The sequence below is a fragment of the Acinonyx jubatus genome, chromosome B2, assembly GCF_027475565.1.
Source record: "Acinonyx jubatus isolate Ajub_Pintada_27869175 chromosome B2, VMU_Ajub_asm_v1.0, whole genome shotgun sequence".
NCBI lineage: Eukaryota > Metazoa > Chordata > Mammalia > Carnivora > Felidae > Acinonyx > Acinonyx jubatus.
In genome coordinates this window covers 67326027-67347904 of record NC_069385.1, presented here as the reverse complement: position 1 = coordinate 67347904, position 21878 = coordinate 67326027, and the positions used below count along the sequence as shown (strand labels likewise).

Here is a 21878-nt window from a genome sequence, read left to right as displayed (position 1 = left end):
AGTACTAAATAAATTTATTATAACTTAAATATTTAAGATAGTGACACGCGAAGTGCAGACTGGCTATTGCAAGGCCAAGTGCAGCCACAAGTCAGTGGCCTATGAGGAGCGGGAGGAGTTTGTGTCAGATGTACAACTACGACAGCAAGGACTTTTTTGTTGTTGTTGCTCAGCTGACATCTTTTTTCTGAGCAAAACTTTCTTGATGAAAGAAGCATTTCTTTTTCTTTGCAGTCTCCTTGATGGTTTTCTTTCTGGGACAAGCTACTTATCATATATTAGCATTCTGAGTAGCAATGTCTTTTAAAAGTATTCTAGGATTAGTCTTAAGTACCCTTCACTGTTATACTAAAATGTCCAGAAGGTAAGATCACTCTAACAACATTGTCATTGATTTCTGATGAGAGTTTCATTCATTTATAAATTCAACATAAAAATTTTCATGACTGAATAGAGTATAAACAAAGAATTGTTCAGATTGCAAAGATTATGAGGCTCAAGTTCTCACTTTCAAGGAGATTTTAATGTAGAAAATGAGTTAAAATGTGAATATGCACATTCTGAATACACAAGTAAGTACAATAGCCTACATAAGATACGAAGCATGTGCTAGTAAGTTCTTGGGAGGCAGTAAAGAGCAAACCATACAAAAACTATCACTGCTTAAAAAAAATCAATTCTAATTCAGTGTTTGACTGGTATAACTACATATTTAAACTAATTATCAGGAATATTGTCATCAAGTCTATAATCTGCAAGAGAGAACTTTACAACAGAGCCAGGTTCAAGACTGGGCCCATGACTTCTCTCTAATGGCCTCCACCAGTAAGTGACAACTTACTGAATCATTCTTCCTCTGTTTCAGCTAATACAGAATTATTACTTTTTTCCCTAAAATACTAGTTCCCTTGTTGACAGTACTACACGATATAACATTTAGTTATTTCATAGTTTTTTAAACGTCTCCTCTGGTACTCTGATGCTCCTTGAAGGCAGGAAATTTAGAGAAGTGGCAGTGTAGGAGTGAAGGGCACAGTCCCAGTGAACTCGTCTACTGGATTTGCTCATGAGTTTCATTGTTTATTTGAAAACTGTGCAACCTTGAGCAAGGAACTGAACTTCCCTGTGCCTCAGCTTTCTCAACTTTAAAATAACTATAATCTTGGGGCACCTGGGTGGCTCAGTCTGTTGAGCATCTGACTACGGCTCAGGCCATGATCTCACAGTTTGTGAGTTCGAGCCCCGCATCGGGCTTGCTGCTGTCAGCACAGAGCCCACTTCAGATTCTCTGTCTCTCTCTCTCTCTCTCTCTCTCTCTCTCTCAAATAAATAAAAATTAAAAAATAAAATAAAATAGCTATAATCAGATTGGATACTTTATAAATAGAATTGTTCTAGAAATTTTATATATAAATACATATTAAATACTGAAAACCATTCCTGGTACATGGTAAGATCTCAAAACAATATATTATGTATTATTATCCTATAATTTTTTGTCTGTATTAGATTTACTGATGCCTGGGACTCACTTAAGAATAACGTCGGAGTCAGGCATCAGTATGTTTCAAATGCTTCTCAGATGAAGCTAACATACAGCTGAGTTTGAGAATAATTTCTTTGCAGCTTTGGGGAGAACATAAATTGCCATTTCAAGGTGAAATTCCAGTGCTCTCCATAATAAATGCTGATATATTGAGAGTTTTTATTCAATTTCTATAATTTAGAAATGACCAATTTCTATAATTTATATTATTTTATATGTACCAGCTAGACAGAAAGACATTAATTTAAGCCATTTAGAAGGAACATACTACTGTAAAAACTGAAAAAAAACTACCCAAATGGGAAGGGGACCAACAATACATTTCTTTTTCAAAATATCATAATATATATTGGATTGAGAGCAAAATACAGATGAAGCAATGTCTCTATTTTGGGTGGTAAAAAAACAAATATTTTTAATGATATTTTTTTAAAGCCATCATCACACATGGTCTATCAGGTAATCTGGTTCTATCACTAATTTTTCATGAATCCATAGCAAAAGACTAGTTTATTTACAAGGCCAACAATGTGACTATGGCTCACAACTAGATCTTTTTAAGAATGAAAATGAACCTTTAAATAGAATACATATAGAATATCTATATTTACATATTTATACACACACATTGGCTAATGACAAAAACCTCCCATACATGTCATCAAAGCAACATTTCAGTTGTGTATATTTTCTTTGGTATTGGAATATGTTTTATTATAAATAGAGAATTGTGTTGTATTTCAATCAGAAAAATAACTGTAATACCAGTTGACAATTTTTGAGATGTTAACTTAGTCCAAATGCTTATGTTATAAATATCTTAAATTATAATTTTCATAGCTATCTAACTTCTTTACAACATGAATATTATTTCTATTAATTTATTTTAAATAAAGACTGTCTAAATTATTTTGTTTGATATTTATGTTTGATTACTGTAACTATATTTTCTTACAATATGTGTATAAGTATAATCTCTTATTTAGATAAATAAGTTTAGTTTATATACTATTGCATAATATCATGACATCATGTGACTGTTCTTAAATTATGTAATAAAATATACTAATATTTATATAAATTCACATATATGATTATGTGCAAAGCAAGCTCATTAGTTCCTCTCCTAAATATCTACACAATATTTAAATTATTCAGTATATTATAACAATATTCTGGAAGTCCACATTTGGTTTACTCTTCAGGAGCAGTAGAGCATGTATTTAAACATGTTGGTTGTTTACTAAGAGGGACATTGTCAATAAGAAGCATATTAAAGAAAGAAGTGACATCAGTTTTGCCTGATAGCAGTGTGTTAGTTATACACATTCAAAATAAATCCTATTTTCCATTAGAATAAAACTTGCATTACTGACTGCCGCTGTGTGCTTACTGTGAGACCTCACTGCATTTAGAGCTTCCAAATCTTTTTCCAGTATACTGCCATTTTTCATCATTGTAAAATCAATATAATGTATTGCTACCAAAGATTCTTAAAATTAATGAAAGAGAATAAAAATTGAGTGTTCTTTGCATGTGATGATATAGTTTCATAAAATGTTTCACATGTGAGTGTTCGTGTATGAATGTACCAAAGTAAAGATATACAATATGCTTCTGTGGATTACTATTAATAAATAAATTGAAATTTTTTTGAAAGCCACTTCATTATACGATATATAATTGAGGATATATCCATTTATAGAATGATATATACATATGCTTAAAGTCATACAACACAAAACCCAATGCAGCAAACATAAGATTGATAATTTCATAGGGCACCTTTCTGTTATTCTATCTCAAAGTTCTCGATAATGATTGAAGAGAATAGCTAAGTCCATTATATTCTGACTGCTATCAACTTCATGCTTTCCTACTTTACAATTTCTTTTTATTCTCTCTCCTCTTTGTATCTTTTTAAAAGAATTTTTTAAATCATTATTTATTTTTGAGAGAGAGAGAGTACGAGCAGGGGTGGAACAGAGAGAGAAGGAGATACAGAATCCAAAGCAGGCTCCAGGCTCTGAACTGTCAGCACAGAGCCCGACATGGGACTCAAACCCATGAGCCGTGAGATCATGACCTGAGCTGAAGTTGGATGCTCAACCAACTGAACCACCCAGGAGCCCCCTCCTCTTTGCATCTTCTACTCTGGTATGAATTGTTTTTGACTCTATTTTTCTCCAGGCCTAAGCTCTCATGTATTCAAACCATCCTACTTTCTAAAATGTTATCTAAAATTAATATTTTTTCCAAAAAGTGTTCCCCATTTGTGGTTTTGTCCATTTTATTTTTTACTTTTTTTCCCCAAATCATCATTCCGGTAGTGTTCCTCACAATTAATTTTGATTTTAATCCCATTCTATTATAAGTTGAACTATTCCAGAAGGGGAAAAAGAAAGAAGGGAAGGGGAAGGAAGGAAGGAAGAATGGGATAAAGAAGTGGAGAAGAAAAGTAAGACCTGAAGTATCTCACTAAACTTATTCATTTAAAATGTTTAAGTGTAAAATGTTACCTCACTGTGGAGAAAATACATCTGCTCCAGGTATTCTGAATATATTTTCTCTCACAGTGCATAAACTTAACAAATTCGTATTGCTTAAAAATAAGTTCTCAATATCAGTCATCAGTTATTAGTTTACTTCAATCAAGATCTTACTACAAACTAAGCACTTAGTTTAATACAATCTGCTAAATAATTTCAGCTAACATTGCAGCTTGTATTTTAAAGTTGCTGCTTCACAATGTGTAAGCTACTGCCTAGGAAGTTAGGCACAAATGAAAACTACATTGAATTCCCTAAACCTGTATGATGCCAATGGTGCAATGTGGCATTAATTCACCAAATAATATTTTAGTTCCAAGAGAAAATTAATGCAGTTTACTATAGTGGCCAATTAATGCCCAAGGAGTCACTTTTATGCACTGGGAAAATCTAGCTTATAATGAATAGTTATATGCAAGGAGAGTTATCAATTCATGAATATTTGGTTCCAAAAGTTAATTTGAGGTTTAGTTGTTTGCAATTTGGGCTTCATTTCTCATAGAAACAATATCACAAATAGCACTGTGATTGCCAGGTTAGCACACAAACATGTAATTGACCCAAAATATTGTACATGGGTACAGAGAAGGAGTTAAATAATCCTGTTTTAATACTAGCAACTAGGCAAAACAGAAAAACCAACACAACGCGTATAATGTATTTGTAATTACTACTGAATATGGTGCTCAATGAAAAATTTAAGATCTTCCCAAATACTCCTAAAATTCTGTTGTCTCCTAGCCAGAGACGGAAACTGATCAGCTTTTGCTTGCCTTCTGCTTCTCCCCTCCTCTTGCCATATATGAAGTTTTTACTTTATTCCATAGTATCCAGCCACCTAGAAATAACCATGTCAGTAACTAACTAGAACATAAATACAATTAGGATAACATTTTACCTTTTATCAGTTAGAGTAGGGGTCAATGGTCATGGGCCAAATCTGGCTAGTCAACTGTTTTCATGAATAAAGTTTAAATAGAACATAGCTGCATCTGATTACAGATGGTCTATGGCTGCTATTGTGCTAAATATCAAAGGTGAGGAATTGCAACAGAGAAAATATGGCCTGTAATGTGTGAAATACTTATTGTCTAGTACTTTTCAGAAAAAGTTTGTGTCCCCCTGAGTTGGAGTCTGTTTGGCTGCAAGTAGGAAAAAAAAACCAAAAAACAAATAAACAGTGGTTTAAGGTTTTTGTTTTTGCTTTCCTCATGCAAAAAAAAAAAAGAATAAGAAAAGAAAAAAGAAAAGAAAAAAAAAGTACTCTGCAGATGGGCAGTTGCTATACTTTGTTCATTGGCTCCAGGATTTACAGATGATGCCCCCGGCCTTTCCCTCGTGGTTGCAAGATGCTGCTGTTGCTGCTACTACAGCCCTCACATCCACGTTGCTGGCATGCAATAAAAAGGCAATGTGGAATGCTCACGATCTAAATAAGGAAAGCCAACTCTTACAGCAAGCTCTAGCAATCTTCTGTTTACATCTCATTCATCTCATTCCCTACACTGGAAATGGAGTTTTAAATTTTAAGCGGGGTGTACCGCTGTCCTAAAAAACGATAATAAAAAAAGAAGAAAGAATTTGTTATTAAAGAGGAAACGAGCACTGTCTGCCACCCTCATCTTCCCAACAGCAGTGGAGACGGCGACCATTCACTTAACTTGATTCCCACCCCATCCCCAACCTGCTCAATTCTTTTTCTGAATATAGAAGAGTAAGGACCAAGGGAAGGGATTCAGATTCCTAAATGAAGGCACTAGATCATGAACAAAAGTACTTTTATGTAAGTTAGGACTTGAAGAGATATTAATGGCACCACTAAGTTCTTTTCTGTCACTTTCAAGAGTAAGGTGGGAAAAAACGTTTTCCTTGTTTGGCTATATCGGGGAGTTATTTCAGATAAAGCTTTTCCCTGTAGGACCAGAAAACTGTAGGACACGAGCAGAGCAACAGCAGGACTGAAAAGGTTAGAGCAAGTGATTTAAACATATTTTGGTTAGAGAAGACATTTACTAGACAGCATGAACAATATGTCAACCAACATAAATACAGAACTTTTTATAAGAACACTTTTCATTGACATTATTTCATTTAATCATTTTATACTCAAGAAATTCCTATGTGAAAAAGAGGGTCTCAAATTGATTCACAGTTCTAACAAGAAATATTCCACTATGCATATTTTAGGCATCTCGTATGTGCTAAATAAATGGATAAATTTATTATACTACAAATTACCCATTCTTTCTCTTTTTAGGTTCATTTATTTATTTTTGAGAGAAAGAGAGGGGATGAGAGCGGGGCAGAGCCTGACATGGGGCTTGAACTCACAAACCATGAGATCATGACCTGAGCTGAAATCAAGAGTCAGATGCTTAACCAACTGAGCACCCCATGCATTCTTTTTTATATAACCAGTGTCTTCCTCTCTATTAGATTTTTCCTAACAGATTTTAAATAACTCAACTTTCTCCCATGAAAATAAATTTATATGTCAAGCCTATATTCTTTTCCACCTGGTGAGGAATCTCTCTTCTTCCCTTCGTCAAAGGGAAGAATATGTCAAATATTTGACAAATATGTCAAAACAAAGTTGTCTAGATTCTTTTAATCCATTTCCTCAACTTCCACTCATGCTCCAACCTTCCCCAGTCTGGTTTCAGTCCACCTCATTCTATCCAGTGAGTTATGGATACAGCCACCAATGCCCTCACCTAGACACATGAAGGTACTGTTCGCAGTCCTCATCTTTCTTGGATTCTCGGTAACATTGTTAATCTTTCTCTCCTTTTCTCCTTAGCTTCCATGACACACTCTCCTGGCTTTCTGTGTGGCTAATTCTTTTGTCCTTTGCAAGCCCCTTCTCCTCAACAAAAAGTCAAATTTCCTCAAGGTTGCATAAAAGGATGTTCATTTTCATTAGTCATTAAGGAAATACAAATTAAAGCCATATTATGGTAACACTTGACACCTGTCAGAATGGCTATAATCAAAAAGACAGGTGATATCAAGTGTTGACAAGGATGTGGAAAAATGAACTCTTATACTTTGTTGGTAGATTTGTAAAATGGAATAGCTACTTTGGAAAAGCAGTTTGGCAATTTTTAACGAGTTAAATATAAAGTTACCACATGACCCAATAGCTCCACTCTTAGTTGTCTCACCATGAATTCTCAAACCTGGATGTTCAGAATAGCATTATTCATGCAGAAAAAAAAAAAAGAAAGAAACACCTAAAGTTCCATCAACTGATGAACACATAAAATGGAATACTTACAAGGGGACAGTATTAACCTGTAAAAATGGATGGGCCAAGTATGAACCTCAAAAAACCTTATGATAGGGGCACCTGGGTGGCTCAGTCAGTTGACTTTGGCTCAGGTCATGATCTCATGGTTTATGAGTTTGAGCCCCACATAAGGCCTGCTGCTGTCAGCACAGAGCCCAGTTGGAATCCTCTGCCCACCCCCGCCCCAGCCCCTCCACCACTCACACTCTCTCAGACATAAACATTAAAAAAAAAAACCCAAAACATTATGCTAAGTGAAAATTCCAGATGCATAGGACCCACATTGTATGAATCTATTTATATAAAATATTTAGAAAGACAATCCTATATGATCCTATATAGACACAAAATAGCTTAGTATTTGGCTAGGTGTAGGGGTAGGAATGGAGAGTGACTGTAACTGGGCATGGCGGATCTCATTGGGGTAAGAAAATGTTTTAATACTGAATTATGGTGATGGTTACAAAACCTGTAAATTTACTAAAAATCACTGAATTATACACTTGAAATATGTGAATTTTATTGTATGCAAATTATATCTAATGAAAGCTGTTAAAAATAGGCTTTTGATGACTCTTAGAATAAGAACCAAAATTCTTAACATGACTTACTGTCTGACCTCCATCTATCTTTCCAGTCTCAGCACATTCAATCTCCATTACTCTGTGTATCTGGTACTCCATTTTATTCCTCAGCTGTGTTAAACTCCTTTAGCACTGAGTTAAAACATCATTGTGACTGTTTCTCTTAGTGTATCTTTTCCAACTTCTCTTCTCCTCTCTGATACAATCCAACCTATTAAGTGTTCTCCTGGATTTAGGAAATCCCTCTTGACAGCACTTCAGAGCTGGAAATTGGCATGTGTTTATAAAATTATTTGATGAATGTCTATTTCCCCCACTAGACTGTAAGTTCTATAAGGTTGGGAGGTCATGTTTGGTTTTGCTAACCAATATGTCCCCACTATTTTTCCCAGTCTCCAGGTATCCATTAAATTCTGGATTAATGAACAAATATAACAACCCTCAATTATCTAAAATTTTCCTCTAGGAAGCAACTTTGCTTCTTTACTTCTAGTTTAGTTCTCTCAAATTACAGTGCTAAAATATCTCATAGAACTTTGTAATGTAGTTTATATACCTTAAGATGACACTTCATTTTTTTTTACTACTGCTTGCAATGTATATTGCAGTTCTTCGAGGGAGAAATCATAAATCTCCAAATGATTTAAAATAAGAAACAACTTAGGGATACCAATCTGTTAATTAGGATACCGCAAAAGTCAGCAATGAATTTTTGGTAATTTTCAGTCATCACTTAGATAAATTTTGATACCAATGAATTCAAACTATTAATTCAAATGGTTTTTAAACTAACAGCTTTTTTTTTAAACTAACAGCTTTTAAAAGTACCTAGAATAATATTGGTTATAGTATTCTGGGGCTTTATTTTATTAAAAAAAATTTTCCACACACAATCAAGTTCTTTCATCTTATATATTATTCTATGTGCCTGCACGGGACTTTGGAGATCAAGTAGGACATGTAAAATCATTGGTTATATACACTTGTTAGTAAAATAAAGCCTATCAAAACGAAACTAATGCGACATTGTATTTTAACTATGGCAATTAAAAAATTAGTAATAAGAAAAAAAAGTTGGTTTCAATTCCCTGAATTTGTATTTAAATGGTTATTATAATGGTGGATTTTACTTTATACCTATTTTCTTATTATTTGTCTGAAATGATGTATATACTTACAGTGGTAAAAGTTACCTTTTAAATATTTATTCTAAGTAACTATCCATGTAATAAAATACTTACAGTCTTTTATTTATAGCATCTAAAATGTAAAGTCACAAAAATGACTTTTAAACATGTCATATATAAGACTATGTACACACATATATATACATACACATATGATATTTATATAAAAACATCTTCATATTTGTAGCTAGCAATTTATGATCAACATATTTTGCTAATTCTATGGCTAGGAATTTCCCTCATGTGGTAACTACAGAAAGGTATTGTGAAATAAAATATTTATATATTCTCAAAGATATTTCTCATTTGTGGAAGGCAGTCTCAGAAATTTTATTGGCTGATATCTTCTAAAAATAAATTCAGTATTTAATAAAGGTATGACATTGATAACACTTCAACACCCTGTTCAAACAATAATCCATACATGAGAAATAGCATTAGATGTTTGCTCAACTCTGTGGGTCAACTTGCCAGGTTTAATTTTAAGGGACTATTGTCACTATAGTTCGTTTTTGTTACAAAATTCTGATTGAAATTTTTCCTCTGGAATAGAAAGGATTTCTTTCCCCCTCCTCCTCTTCTTCGTCTTCTCCTTCTCCTTCTTCTCCTTCTCTCTCTCTCTCCTTAGTTTTTTTTTTTGTTTTTTTTTTTTTTTTTTAGTTTTACATTACTTATTCAGTGTAGAGGTCTTTCACCTTAAATCAGCAAACTCTCCACAAACTACTACCAAGACTCAGCAACTTTTGTTTCTTGAGAAGTGAAGAGATGAGGGGTTATGCGCACCTTCCATTATATAACAATTTTAGCTCAGTGATCCCCAGGCTCCTCAGGATCCCCACTGTCCAGGAATTTTAAGATTAGAGTCCTGGCAGAAAGTCACACGAATGATTCATTAAAGGCAATTCTACTTCCTGGTTAATACAAATATCATTCATCATCACCATAAAACAAAACAAAACAAAATATGCAACTGCAGGTAACCAACACAACAATGAAATATATCCCAATTGTCTATGTTGCAAACAGTACCCTGCTGATGTTCACTTAATATTTCTCTGGAATACTTCTCTGGAAAACTTCTCTGGAAGTTCTTCTGGAAAGAAGAGCTTCTCTGGAAAACTCCATCATATTTCTAGACACATTACTTATTTTTGTTCTAAATTGCTTGGGATAGTAAACAGAAACGATTGTGTAACATATTTTGTGCTACATATCAATGAAAAGTGGAAGGCATATTCTACATGGTTTGTACTTACGAAGAATTTACTTTGAATAGAAGTTTTCTTCCAAAGTATTTTAAAATAAGAACTTTTGGTTGACTCTCTCTTTAAGAAACAGACTCCTAAGAACAAACTGATGGTTACCAGAGGAGAGGTGGGTGGAGGAATGGGAGAGACACTGCTGTGATGATCACTGGTGTTGTATGAAGTGTTGAAACACTATATTGTAAATGTGAAACTAACATTACACTGTATACTGACTAATTGGATTTTAAGTAAAACTTAAAAAAAATAAAAATAAAATAAGAATTTGTGAATTTAACAGAAGTCCAGTGTTTTTATGGTTTTGAGATTTTTTAGTCAAATACAAAAGAAAGAATTATCATTAAGCATCTAGCCATACAAACCAAATAAAATATTTGATAAAGGTTGCAAAATAGATTAATATTCTATCATTAAATAACAGACAAGGGATAATTTTCTGGTAGCAGATTACCGGGATTACATGTTCAAGAAACAAGAACCGTTAGTTAGCGGCTGCCCTCTATCCATTTGGAAAACTGTACATTATTCCTTCGATAAGGTGCAAAAGGTCATTTGACTGTGAGACACTTGGTGTGAGAACACACACACACACACACACACACACACACGTGCCCATGCATGCAAAAACTGTAACTCCATTATGGCCCAGAGTTAGAAGAAAAACTACTTACAATTCTAGGTTAAATGCTTGAAATTAACTACCACCACCACAACATATGATTGGTTATCGTTTTATATGCATATATGGGTAATTATAGTAAACAGAAAGACAGTGCATTGCCAACGACGCCACCCCCAACTTCACAAGCTTTGAAGTCACAGAAAAGCTTCCATCCCAGCTCTGCCACTGATTAGTTTTGTCATCTTGCTCAAGTTGCTAAACTGCTCTGAGTCATCTGCAAAATGGGAATAAAATGAGAATAAAATGGGAATAAAATGGGAATAAAAGGAGTGTTGCAAGAATTTAGAAAGACAATGAATGTAAATCACTTAGCACAATACTTAGCAATTAGCAATCTTTCAATACATGTTAGCATTATTAAGAAAGGAATTAAAGAAGTAAACGTGCCAAACGACTTTACAAAGCAATACATCAAGAAATATTTCTATTCAGTTCATTTACATTTATTTGCATTTTTTAATGTAAACTGGCATTTTAAAATTTAACAAATATTTTAAATACGATATATTTGGAGTCCATGGGGATATCCTATACTTAGGCACTTGCTGAGGTGCAGAGAGGAACTGTCTTATTCAATTATTGTGTCCTACATAATTTATTTTTATTTTGAACATTACTTGGTAAATGCTCTACAAAATTTGAAATCATCCATACAAATTCTAATGTAAGGATGACATTTACTATATAAAGCATTATATGTTAAACCTCCCGATATTAATTATAAACTGTAATATTTTCTGATTATAGGGAATTTTCTTTGCCAATATGTTGGTTTGTTAACTTAATTGATTTATGACCTTAACACTTCTTTATAATGCTATTGTAAATTTTATTTACTTACTATTATTATTTTTTAATCCTTTTTTAAATCTATTTTTGAGAGAGAGAGTGTGTGTGTGCAAGCAGGTAAGGGAAAGAGAGAGATGGGGCGGGGGGGGGGGGGGGGACAGAGGATCCAAAGTAGGCTCTGTGCCGATAACAGTGAGCCTGATCCAATGCTCAAACTCATGAACCATGAGATCATGACCTGAGCCAAAGTCTGACACTTATCCAACTGAGCTACCCAGGCACCCCAACAATGTTATTATAACCTTTCAAAACACATTTTAATCATGTTATTCTGATACTTCAAAGTGTTTTTAATAAATCCCAAATTAAGAGTCAGAGTGTTGGGTACCTTAAGAGGTGTTACTGCGGACACACTTCCTTTCATTCTGCCTCAGTTTTCTCACCTCTCAAATGAAGATAATATCGAGTTTTAAGATAATACTGAGCTGTTGAAAGTATAAAATGAGAAAAGACAGGAAGTTCTTAGCATACTAAGTACAGAATGGAGAGGAAGTGTCATGAAATTAGCACAGCTTACAAGGTCTGTTGTGACTGGCCTCTGTTTACTCCTCCAGTACCAATTACCCATCATTTCCTTCTCATATCTTTATGTCAGGGTTGCAAAATGCCGTCAAGATTCTTTAATAGGAAAATCTCTCTTTTTTTGAACAGTTCATGCTATTTCATTACTCCATGGTTATGGCTGCTCGATTTCCTCTATTTGGAAATCCTTATACCCCAGCCTGCTGGCAACCTGCTCATAACTTCAAGACAACCAAAAGCTCAGCTTGTCCTTACTTGGTGTATACTTCAGGCAGAGTTCCTCCCTAACAGAATATGATGAGCTCCACTGGGGTAAGGACTATATATTTCCTCATGGTTATATCCAGATACTGTACCGTACCAGACACAAAGGGAGCACTCCATACATGGTTGTGGGACAAACTGAAAGGTTTTTTGACATTTGGACAAATAATGCATCTGCTTACAGAAGCTTTAAAACAATTTGTCATGTGAATACAATGTTCACATGTCTACTTTCAATGCTGGCTGATATTGCTCATATCACCTGAGTATTTTAAATATATGTGTCCAGACTGATGATACTCCTTAGATAACAAGAGCTGATATATTTGTTATTAAAAACTGCTGATTTAAGCAAAAGCAGGTAAAAATGTAACACTCTTACTTGTATTGAAAGATTTTTCTTTGTTCTTCAGTTAAGTTGCCAGATGACAAAGCTGACCTTGATAAAGGGTTATGGAATACCACCATATTATGCTATAAATGCCTATTGCTTTAGATCAATATCCAAGAAATTCCCTGCTGTGTTTACAAGCCCAGCATACTAAAGTGGGTATAAATAAATCATTTGTTTTACACTAACAATAACCTACAGAGGAGCAAGTTAACTTCCTTGCACAAACTTTCATTTTGTAGCATAAAAATAACGGGGGCGCCTGGGTGGCGCAGTCGGTTAAGCGTCCGACTTCAGCCGGGTCACGATCTCGCGGTCCGTGAGTTCGAGCCCCGCGTCAGGCTCTGAGCTGATGGCTCAGAGCCTGGAGCCTGTTTCCGATTCTGTGTCTCCCTCTCTCTCTGCCCCTCCCCCGTTCATGCTCTGTCTCTCTCTGTCCCAAAAATAAATAAACGTTGAAAATAAATAAATAAATAAATAAATAAATAAAAATAACAGAATGCTTACAACTTCTGTAAATGTAGGTAGGCAAACAACCCGTGGAATCCCAGGTGACAGGCATATAGAGGTATTTAAGTTAAATCTACACTCTTGCCAAAGCATTTCTAATAGTCTGCTCCCATTCTAGGAAAAATATAAACTCTTTATAATTTGCTCATCTGTGGGAGCAAAGAGAGTGTTGAAGATGTTACCCTATTGGTTAGAACTATTTGTAAGTCATATGGATGAAAGAAATAATTCTCGATCTTGCAAAATTGAAAAGGAATGCTAAGTTCTTATTTCCTAATAGGTCGAAGATGATTAAAATATTGATAAAAGATATGCACTTGAGAATTAAATTATCGAAAAAACAAGTAATATGAAGAAAACACTATTCAAAGCCATACATGATGCATACACAATGATTTTTGTTATTCATAATTTAGCTTGTAAAGAATTTGTTCTGTCATTTGAATTTATTTATTTGCACATATGGTTATATTTTGTATTTAAAACAATGAAAATTTTGGAGATATTTTAAGAATGATTTTTTTTTTAGAATTCTCAGGCATTTCAGTATCGAGAGATTATTAAATTCTGAAACATTTTTCTTGTTTTAAAGTACGCATGTCTCACAATGTGAGATAAGCTTCAGAAAGAAATATAAAATTAAATGAGTCATTTAGGGAAATTAGATATGAAGGTTTATCTGTCATGTGTTTATGGTTAGTGCTTGCTCCCAAGATCATCTTTATGAAATCCCTTGTTCCTTTCTTTGACATTTGAAAGAAAACATCGTCATTCTTATGTCTTTTTAAAACCAATCTGTCGACACTGGTATTAAACAACTTTGAACTGATGTTGAGTTGTGTAACAAGTGACAATATCAACTCCCAAGACAGCCAAAATGCTTGCTTCATGAATGCATTTGACAGGTCAGACACCAACCTGATACTTACAAATGTGCAGCAGCAATAAGAAAGCTTCAAAAATAGCAAAGGAAAGCTTCTATTTCTTTGGAAGACATGTTTATATTCTCCAGAAAATATTATACATTAATTATCACTAGATTGTCTGGTGTTTGTTGTGATTCAACTCAGGCAATGTATTTTTCAATAGCAAAATGTTTGCCACCTGCTTGTGGATAAAAACTCTGGCCCGTAGGTACTGCTGTTTGTAAATGACTCCCAAAGGCAACAAGACATCATTTTCCCAGGTGGGCTGCTCATTTACTTTCTGTTTTCTTTCTCCCCCTATTCATCTATGGTGACAAGTGTCAATTATGGACAGGAGATTTATGGGATGGGAAAGATAAAGCCCAATTTACAAATCATTTCCTCCGCAAGCAGACAGGTGCAATGACAGAGCCGGCTTGCTGTAATTGAATTTCTTGCTGCTATCTACTCAGTCACAAGAAGATGTCAACCTCAAGGATGTTAGCTGTGGAAAAAGTCTTAATACACTATGATTTTGAATGTGGAGATGACAACATAGCCATAGTCTAACCCTGGACACTGAATAGAATATACCAAAGCACTTTTTTCCCCTGTAATAATAAGGATTTTCCTTACCCTTTAAACAAGCAGTGCATTGGGGACAATGTGTCAAGGTAGTCTAACTTTAAACAAAGTCAATGGCAAACATGGTTAAGAACATAAACTCCATTCTGATGTATCAAAAGTTAATTTATATGTAACTACTAACATACTAAAATGGAAGAATATGTGTTGGACAAATGCACATTTTTTGATGGGTGACGAGTTTGACCCTTGTTAATGTGAATATTCCCCAATATACACAAAAATAAGATTACAGTGTTACAAATTCATTAAGCATTGTTTTAACGTGTGTTAAAAAAACATTTGTCAAGTGTTGTTTTGTATCAAAGAACATATAAATATAATATATATCATCATAGGAAACTATAGTTACATTAATTGCAGTTTACCAGCTCTCAAAAACTTCTATACCTCTCTTACTATTTTTTCATGATTAATTTAAATCCAACTTTTTCAATGCATCTGTTAATAGGTAAGGATTCACATAGGGCAGTGACAATAAGTCATAGTCTTGGAAGTCTACAGAAAGTAGAATTAATAATTTTGTTTTGTTTACACACATTTTACTGAGTTCACCTGAAACGTGTGACATTTCTATTTTGAAATAGATTGACTTGTTTGGTAGTCATCTTCTCAAAGCTTCATATGTAACAGTTTTGAATTAATTTTTTTCTTAAAAGATCTTCCAAATCCTCCAAAGTGATTACTTTTTGAAATCGAAAGACAGGGAGAGCGAGAGAAGAAGAGAAAAAGGAGAAGGGAGGCTACGGAGGGAACTTTGGACAAAATTAGGTGAAGAATTTTTTTTAAATCCTACATATTATATAAATAGAAAGATAATTGTTATCCAGCATTGTCTTAATAGACATTTAAGTTAATGTCTATTTTTATTTGTAATTAAGTGATTACAGAAAATACAGTGAACCACTGTGACTGTGTGTCTACTATGATTTCATTAGTAATATTCTTTTCAGTTTAATAGATATTGCTACATTACTCTAAGCAGTTTTATAAATTCTTAGTTGATTAGAAATTTATGAAGTTTTCCATTTTTATGCATTCTAGACAACACTTGATATTGTTATATTTTTAATTAACATTTTACTTTCATATATTAAGTGGTTTTTCATTGCTGTTCATTTTTGAATTTCCCTGTTTATTGATTTATTACCCATTCATTCCTGTTTCTTTAGTTTCATATATCAAGTTTTCTTTTTCTTAGTATTTTGTATTTTTTTAGTATAAATACTGGATTCTATTCATTTCTCATCTATATAACATAATATGTATATATTACATATGTTATACTCATATGTAATATATGCATATTATACATGCAGATTAACATTATATATATATATATATATATATATATATATATATATATATATATAACATATAACAAACATCTCCTGCTCATCGTGTAGCTTATATTTTCACTTCTGCGTCAATTTTATCAATCTTTTCTTTACAGACTGTGTTTCCAGGAAATTTCTTCTCTTATAAAATGCCAAAAAGAAAGCCTTCTATATTTTCTTTAAAATTGTTGAAGTTATGTTTCTCTCTTCACAATGTCTCATTCTATGGGTAGTGATTTATTATGTGCAGTACAGTAAATAGTATTGTATTGCTATTTATTTAATTATGCCACTTCCATCATAGATCCTATTTCCAAATATGATTGAGATATTTGTCTTTTTGCATTAGGATACTTACTGTCTTTTGCTATTATCATATTCTTAATTACATAGCTTTATACTACATCTTCCTGCCTTTTTCTTCAAAATTGTTGTAGCCATTCCTAGCCATTTCCCCTTTTCAGTCAATTTAGGAATGAAGTTTTACACATATGCAAACACTGTATTAGAAATCTGATTTTAATCACATTGAATATACAAACCCATTTGAAAAAATTTGATATATTTAGGGTATGAAGATTTCCAAGCAATAAATATTGTCGAGCTTTCTATATTTTGAGGTCTTCTTTATGTCATCTGAGAATGTTTGTAGTTTTCTATATAAAACCATGTGTATAACATTGCCCCTTATAGACTTTTGTCTGTTTACTTTTTACAATTGTCAATTGCATTTAAAAAAATTATCTCTTCTCTATGGACGCCATTCATTTTGCAACACTGTGGAAGATGCCCTATATAAGCACCTAACTTAATCATCAAAACAGTCTTTGGAGGAGACATTTTCATAATTTTACTGACAGGAAACAGATTACAAGAACTATAATTTTCCCAAGGTCACTAAACCTATAGCACCAAGTGGTGACAACCACGAGGTAGATTCTGTAGTAGGCCCAGTTTACTTTTGAGGAAAATAAGCTTAATTATTTGCAGGTTATTGCATATGAATCTTAAGAAAAACGTGTTTTGTTTTGTTTTTTTTTTTTTTTTTTTTTTACCAAAGTTCTCTTTGTTCAATGTGTCCATAAAGGCCCCAGACCACATTTCGTAAGAATAAATTTTGGTGCTGTCTCTACTCAAAAAGTCTCCTTTTCTTTGTCTTCCATTTAGTCCTGTGTTAATAACTGGTTTAGGATGACTATTCCAGGGGTGGCTGCAATTCTGTGTAGCCATTCTGAACTAAAGAAGGATTTTGAGAAATGCAAGGTTCTTTATAAGTGCAAGTTGCCACTAGTTATTAAAATAAAAGCTTTCTCATATACAACCTTGTCAGCAATAGCACTTAGTGACCTACAGGGCAGCTATTTACTCAAAACAGGAACTTGGTAATTGAGGTTCCTATGTACTGTATCTGCAAGCTTGCACCAAAACATACTACAAAGGCTTGAGCTAAATGCATTTTAAGCCATTGAAGTTTCTATTTCAGCATATGTCTCTGCCCAAAATACCCAGGTCACCACTATTTCCATTATGATATTTCATATGTAATTCTCCATTGATTAGAGTTGGAATTATCCTTAGTTTGGATGGGAACAAAATTAGCCTTCAACTAAACAAGGTCTACCTTAAATACATGACATTTCAGAGATTACCTTTCCAGGAGGTGTTTGGTAGATCCTGTTCAACAGAGAAGCTCCTTCTTATCCCTCCTTTATTTTTGACCTGTTGTGATCTTTAGGTTGACCTCAGCCTAATGTAATTTATGAGTGAAGAAAAGTTCCAATTTTAGGAATATATCACAGGGGATGTTGAACAGGGATAAAATTAACATTTATTGAGCACAGTCTTTTTTAAGAGATTATATTATTATAGTCTTTGTACACATGAGCATTTTGAAGTTCAGAAAGGGAAAGGGAAAGAAGCATGTCCACAGACATGCAGACACTGGCCGAACTGAATACTACATGATACTTTAATCTGAGCTTTTGATTTTGGTCATAGTCACCAATTTACTGTGTTTGGATTCCAGTGACTTTAATAATTTTCTTGATTATAACTTAAGGTTTAGTTCTCCCCCACACTTCATCACAATTTGCAATAGACACAGAGAATGTTAGAACCAGAATAGTTCTTGGTGCACTGGAATCTGATTCCCATGACGACAGGGACTTTGCCTTATTCACTGCCATATATTAGGAACGGAGGAGAACACAGTGAATAAACTAAAATATCTTTCCAATTCAGTATCTTGAATTTTAGAGCTAGGACACTAAGACTCCAAAAAGTGAAGTGAGGTAAATGTTTACTTAGTAGGAGATTGGATTAGAATTCAGTTTTACTTGTTTTATGGTTAGTGGGTTTTCTGGTATTTCAAATTGCCCCTAACTGGACAGCTACATGGCAATACTTTTCTGATCCATACAGTAGAAGTACAAAGACCAGAAACAAAAAACATTTCCATTTATAAATGTCTTTTTGTTACAGAGTTTAAAAGGTTGGACCACTGAGCATGGTGTGAAGCACTTTCAAGAAATTCTCAGTTGAGTAAATTGGCTGAGAAGGAGTACATGATCAATTATTTATAGTGTACTATTTTATGGCCTTTAAAATATAGCACATATTTGTAAATTTTATGAATTGAAAAGGTTTTCTTACTATATAGACTTACAGCTCTGCAAGTCAACAGCTATTTTATTTTCCTTAGATGTAAAAACTCTTTAAGAATGATCACCTAGGAATAAACCTAAGAAATCAACAGGACTTCTATAAAGAAAATAATAATTTTATTCAGCTACAGAGAGACATATGTATTTAAAAAGGGTATAGAATGTTTTCTGAGATAGGAAGACTCAATGCTGGACAGATAACTACTATATTCAAATATTATATAAATTAAAAAATATTACAATTCAATGAGAACTTCAAGAGACTTTTTTTTAATCAAAAAGATACTATAATTTAGCTGGAGAAGTAAATAGAAGAATTAATAAAATTAAGAATAATTACAATTAAGTGGTGCAAATTATAAAATATAAAATATAAACCTATAATAAGTTAAACATATCATATTAGGCAAAAAATAAAGAATGAATAATTAAGATTAGAAAGTTCAGAAACAGGCTTCAGTCTCTATATGGCCTTGGTAGACAATTTAAGCATTTTAAAATAGTGTGAGAAGGATAGCTTTACAGTAAGTAATACCAAAGCAACTGAAAAGATTAGTGAAAGGCAGAAACACCTTCACACTGTATATGAAATATATTCCTGATAATTCAAAAATTTAACATAAGATCTAAGCCATTTAATAGAAGAACATATGAATAGGTATTTTTATAACTTTGTTATGGATAACGTTTTTTTCAAATCATGATACTATTCTCATAAACCATTAAGCAAATGATAGGCAAAAAATTTAAAGTTCTCTGGGTCATGGGGTAGCATATATACAATTAAAACACAACAAACTAGAAACATCTGTGTGTATATATATATATATATATATATATATATATATATATATATCTGAAATATATCATGTTTGTTTCATTTATTTGATTAACAAATATTTATTTAGGGCCTAACATATCATTATTTTAAGTTCTGAGTACTGAATAATGCATAAAATAGATTTAAAAATATACATCTGATTCTTAGAAACCTTCATCTAAATAGGGGTAGGAAAGAGATACCTAGGAAGTAACATGAATAAGTAGAATATATACTATGCTAACAGTGAGAAGCACTAACGAGGAAAAACGGCAGAAGAGAGAGATGGGAAATATTGTTGATGGCTGCAATTTTAGATCGACCGCACAGATTACTTTCAGTAGTACAACATTACCATATATTCCTTTCTGAGACATAAAATGGAAATAAATGGAGACAAAAGCAATGCACATGATCAGCATAGTAGCTACTCTGCATTTTTAAATTAAATTAAATAGGCTTTTACAGGAGATTTTTAATTTTGTAATTTCATCAGTAGACAGGTGATTTACAATTCTGTAAAAATGGAGGTGCAGTTGTGTTTCTGAAGTATGAAAAAGCAAGGTAAAGGACCACTCTTTGTATTCTAAATGTCCACAGGAACTTCACCTCTCTTCTCTCAGTCCCCGTTTTCCATGAAGTGTTCCTCCTGATTTTCTTTGATTGAATTGTCGAGCATTATCTGTGGAAACCTTTCTACTATTACCTAACTGCCTCTTAATATGCTTCTCACATGCTGCAAGACATAAATGTCTGAGAAATGAATAGGAGAAAGATGATTTTACATCTGTTAAAGACAGCCGTCACTGCACTCTAACGGAGAGAACATTGGAAAATTTCCTGGTTAAAGTATAAAGGACCTAGGCATTCTAGGACACAGGGAACTTTAATGTTTAAGTTCTAAAGTTTGGATACTTGCTTAAACTACATGTTTTGAAAGGCAATAAAAAGGCATCCTGAGGGTTTGTGATTTATTCTTGGTTCTAGATTGAAAACAGAAAAGCAGTTTCCATTGGCCTGCTTGTATTTACAAGGTAAACTAATGAATCTGTGTAGAAAAGATTTCTGGGATTGCTAATGCTGGTAGCAATGCTTACTTTATCTGTTCAGCTCCAGCCTCCCAAACCAAATCAATGATTATTTACTGAATGCCACTACACCACCTACTTTATTTTCGATGCTCCAGGGAATATAAAATGATTGATTATACCTTATGTCCTTGACTTAAAGGAGGATGTAATCAGGTTAAGAAAGTAAGATCCAAGTGCAGAAAATAAGACATATGCTTTAAAGAATGCTGTGGATTTCGATTTACAGGAGGAGTCTTTAAAACCCTGAGTCAGATTATGTTGCTCTTCTGCTGAAATTCTCTACTGCCTTCCCAAGTACCTCAGTTAAAAAGCCCAAGCCCTCAGGGTGACTACCTTACTTCATTTTAGTGAAAGTCTTGCCTTATTACCACAATTCACCAGGCAGTCCAGCCTAATGGCTTCACATACAGTATTTCATCTGTCTGGAACATTCTTCCCTTAGACATGCACATGGTTACTCTCTTCATGATACTAATGTCACCCTTTTACTGTTATTTAAAATTGCCAATCAGTCCCTACCTTGCTACTCCATTACTACTACCAATTTCTGTTTATTGCCTTCTAAAATAACCCATAGTTTATTAATTTATCTTGTTGCTTATCTCCTTTATCTCTCTAAAGTTTATTTTAAAAATAAACCCTAAAATTTCATTTTAAAATTTATTTTAAAATTTATTTATTTGTTTATTTTTTTAACGTTTATTCATTTTTGAGAGACAGAGAGAGACAGACCATGAGCAGTAGAGGGACAGAGAGAGGGAGACACAGAATCCAAAGCA

The 21878-nt window shown here is 33.4% G+C and overlaps 1 protein-coding gene across 6 annotated transcripts in view; it reads right to left on the bottom strand.

The window, feature by feature from the left end:
• EPHA7 (EPH receptor A7) overlaps positions 1 to 21878 on the bottom strand; it is a 168189-nt gene that overhangs the window by 37589 nt on the left and 108722 nt on the right. Inside the window, exon 6 of one of the 6 annotated variants that reach the window (XM_027057244.2) lies at positions 7302 to 11316. The exons of the other annotated variants lie outside the window; for them this stretch is intronic. Coding sequence (XP_026913045.1) covers positions 11237 to 11316 — 80 coding nt within the window. The 3' untranslated portion in view covers positions 7302 to 11236. Of the gene's footprint in view, positions 1 to 7301; positions 11317 to 21878 lie in introns of those variants that run through there. 6 annotated transcript variants of the gene reach the window in all.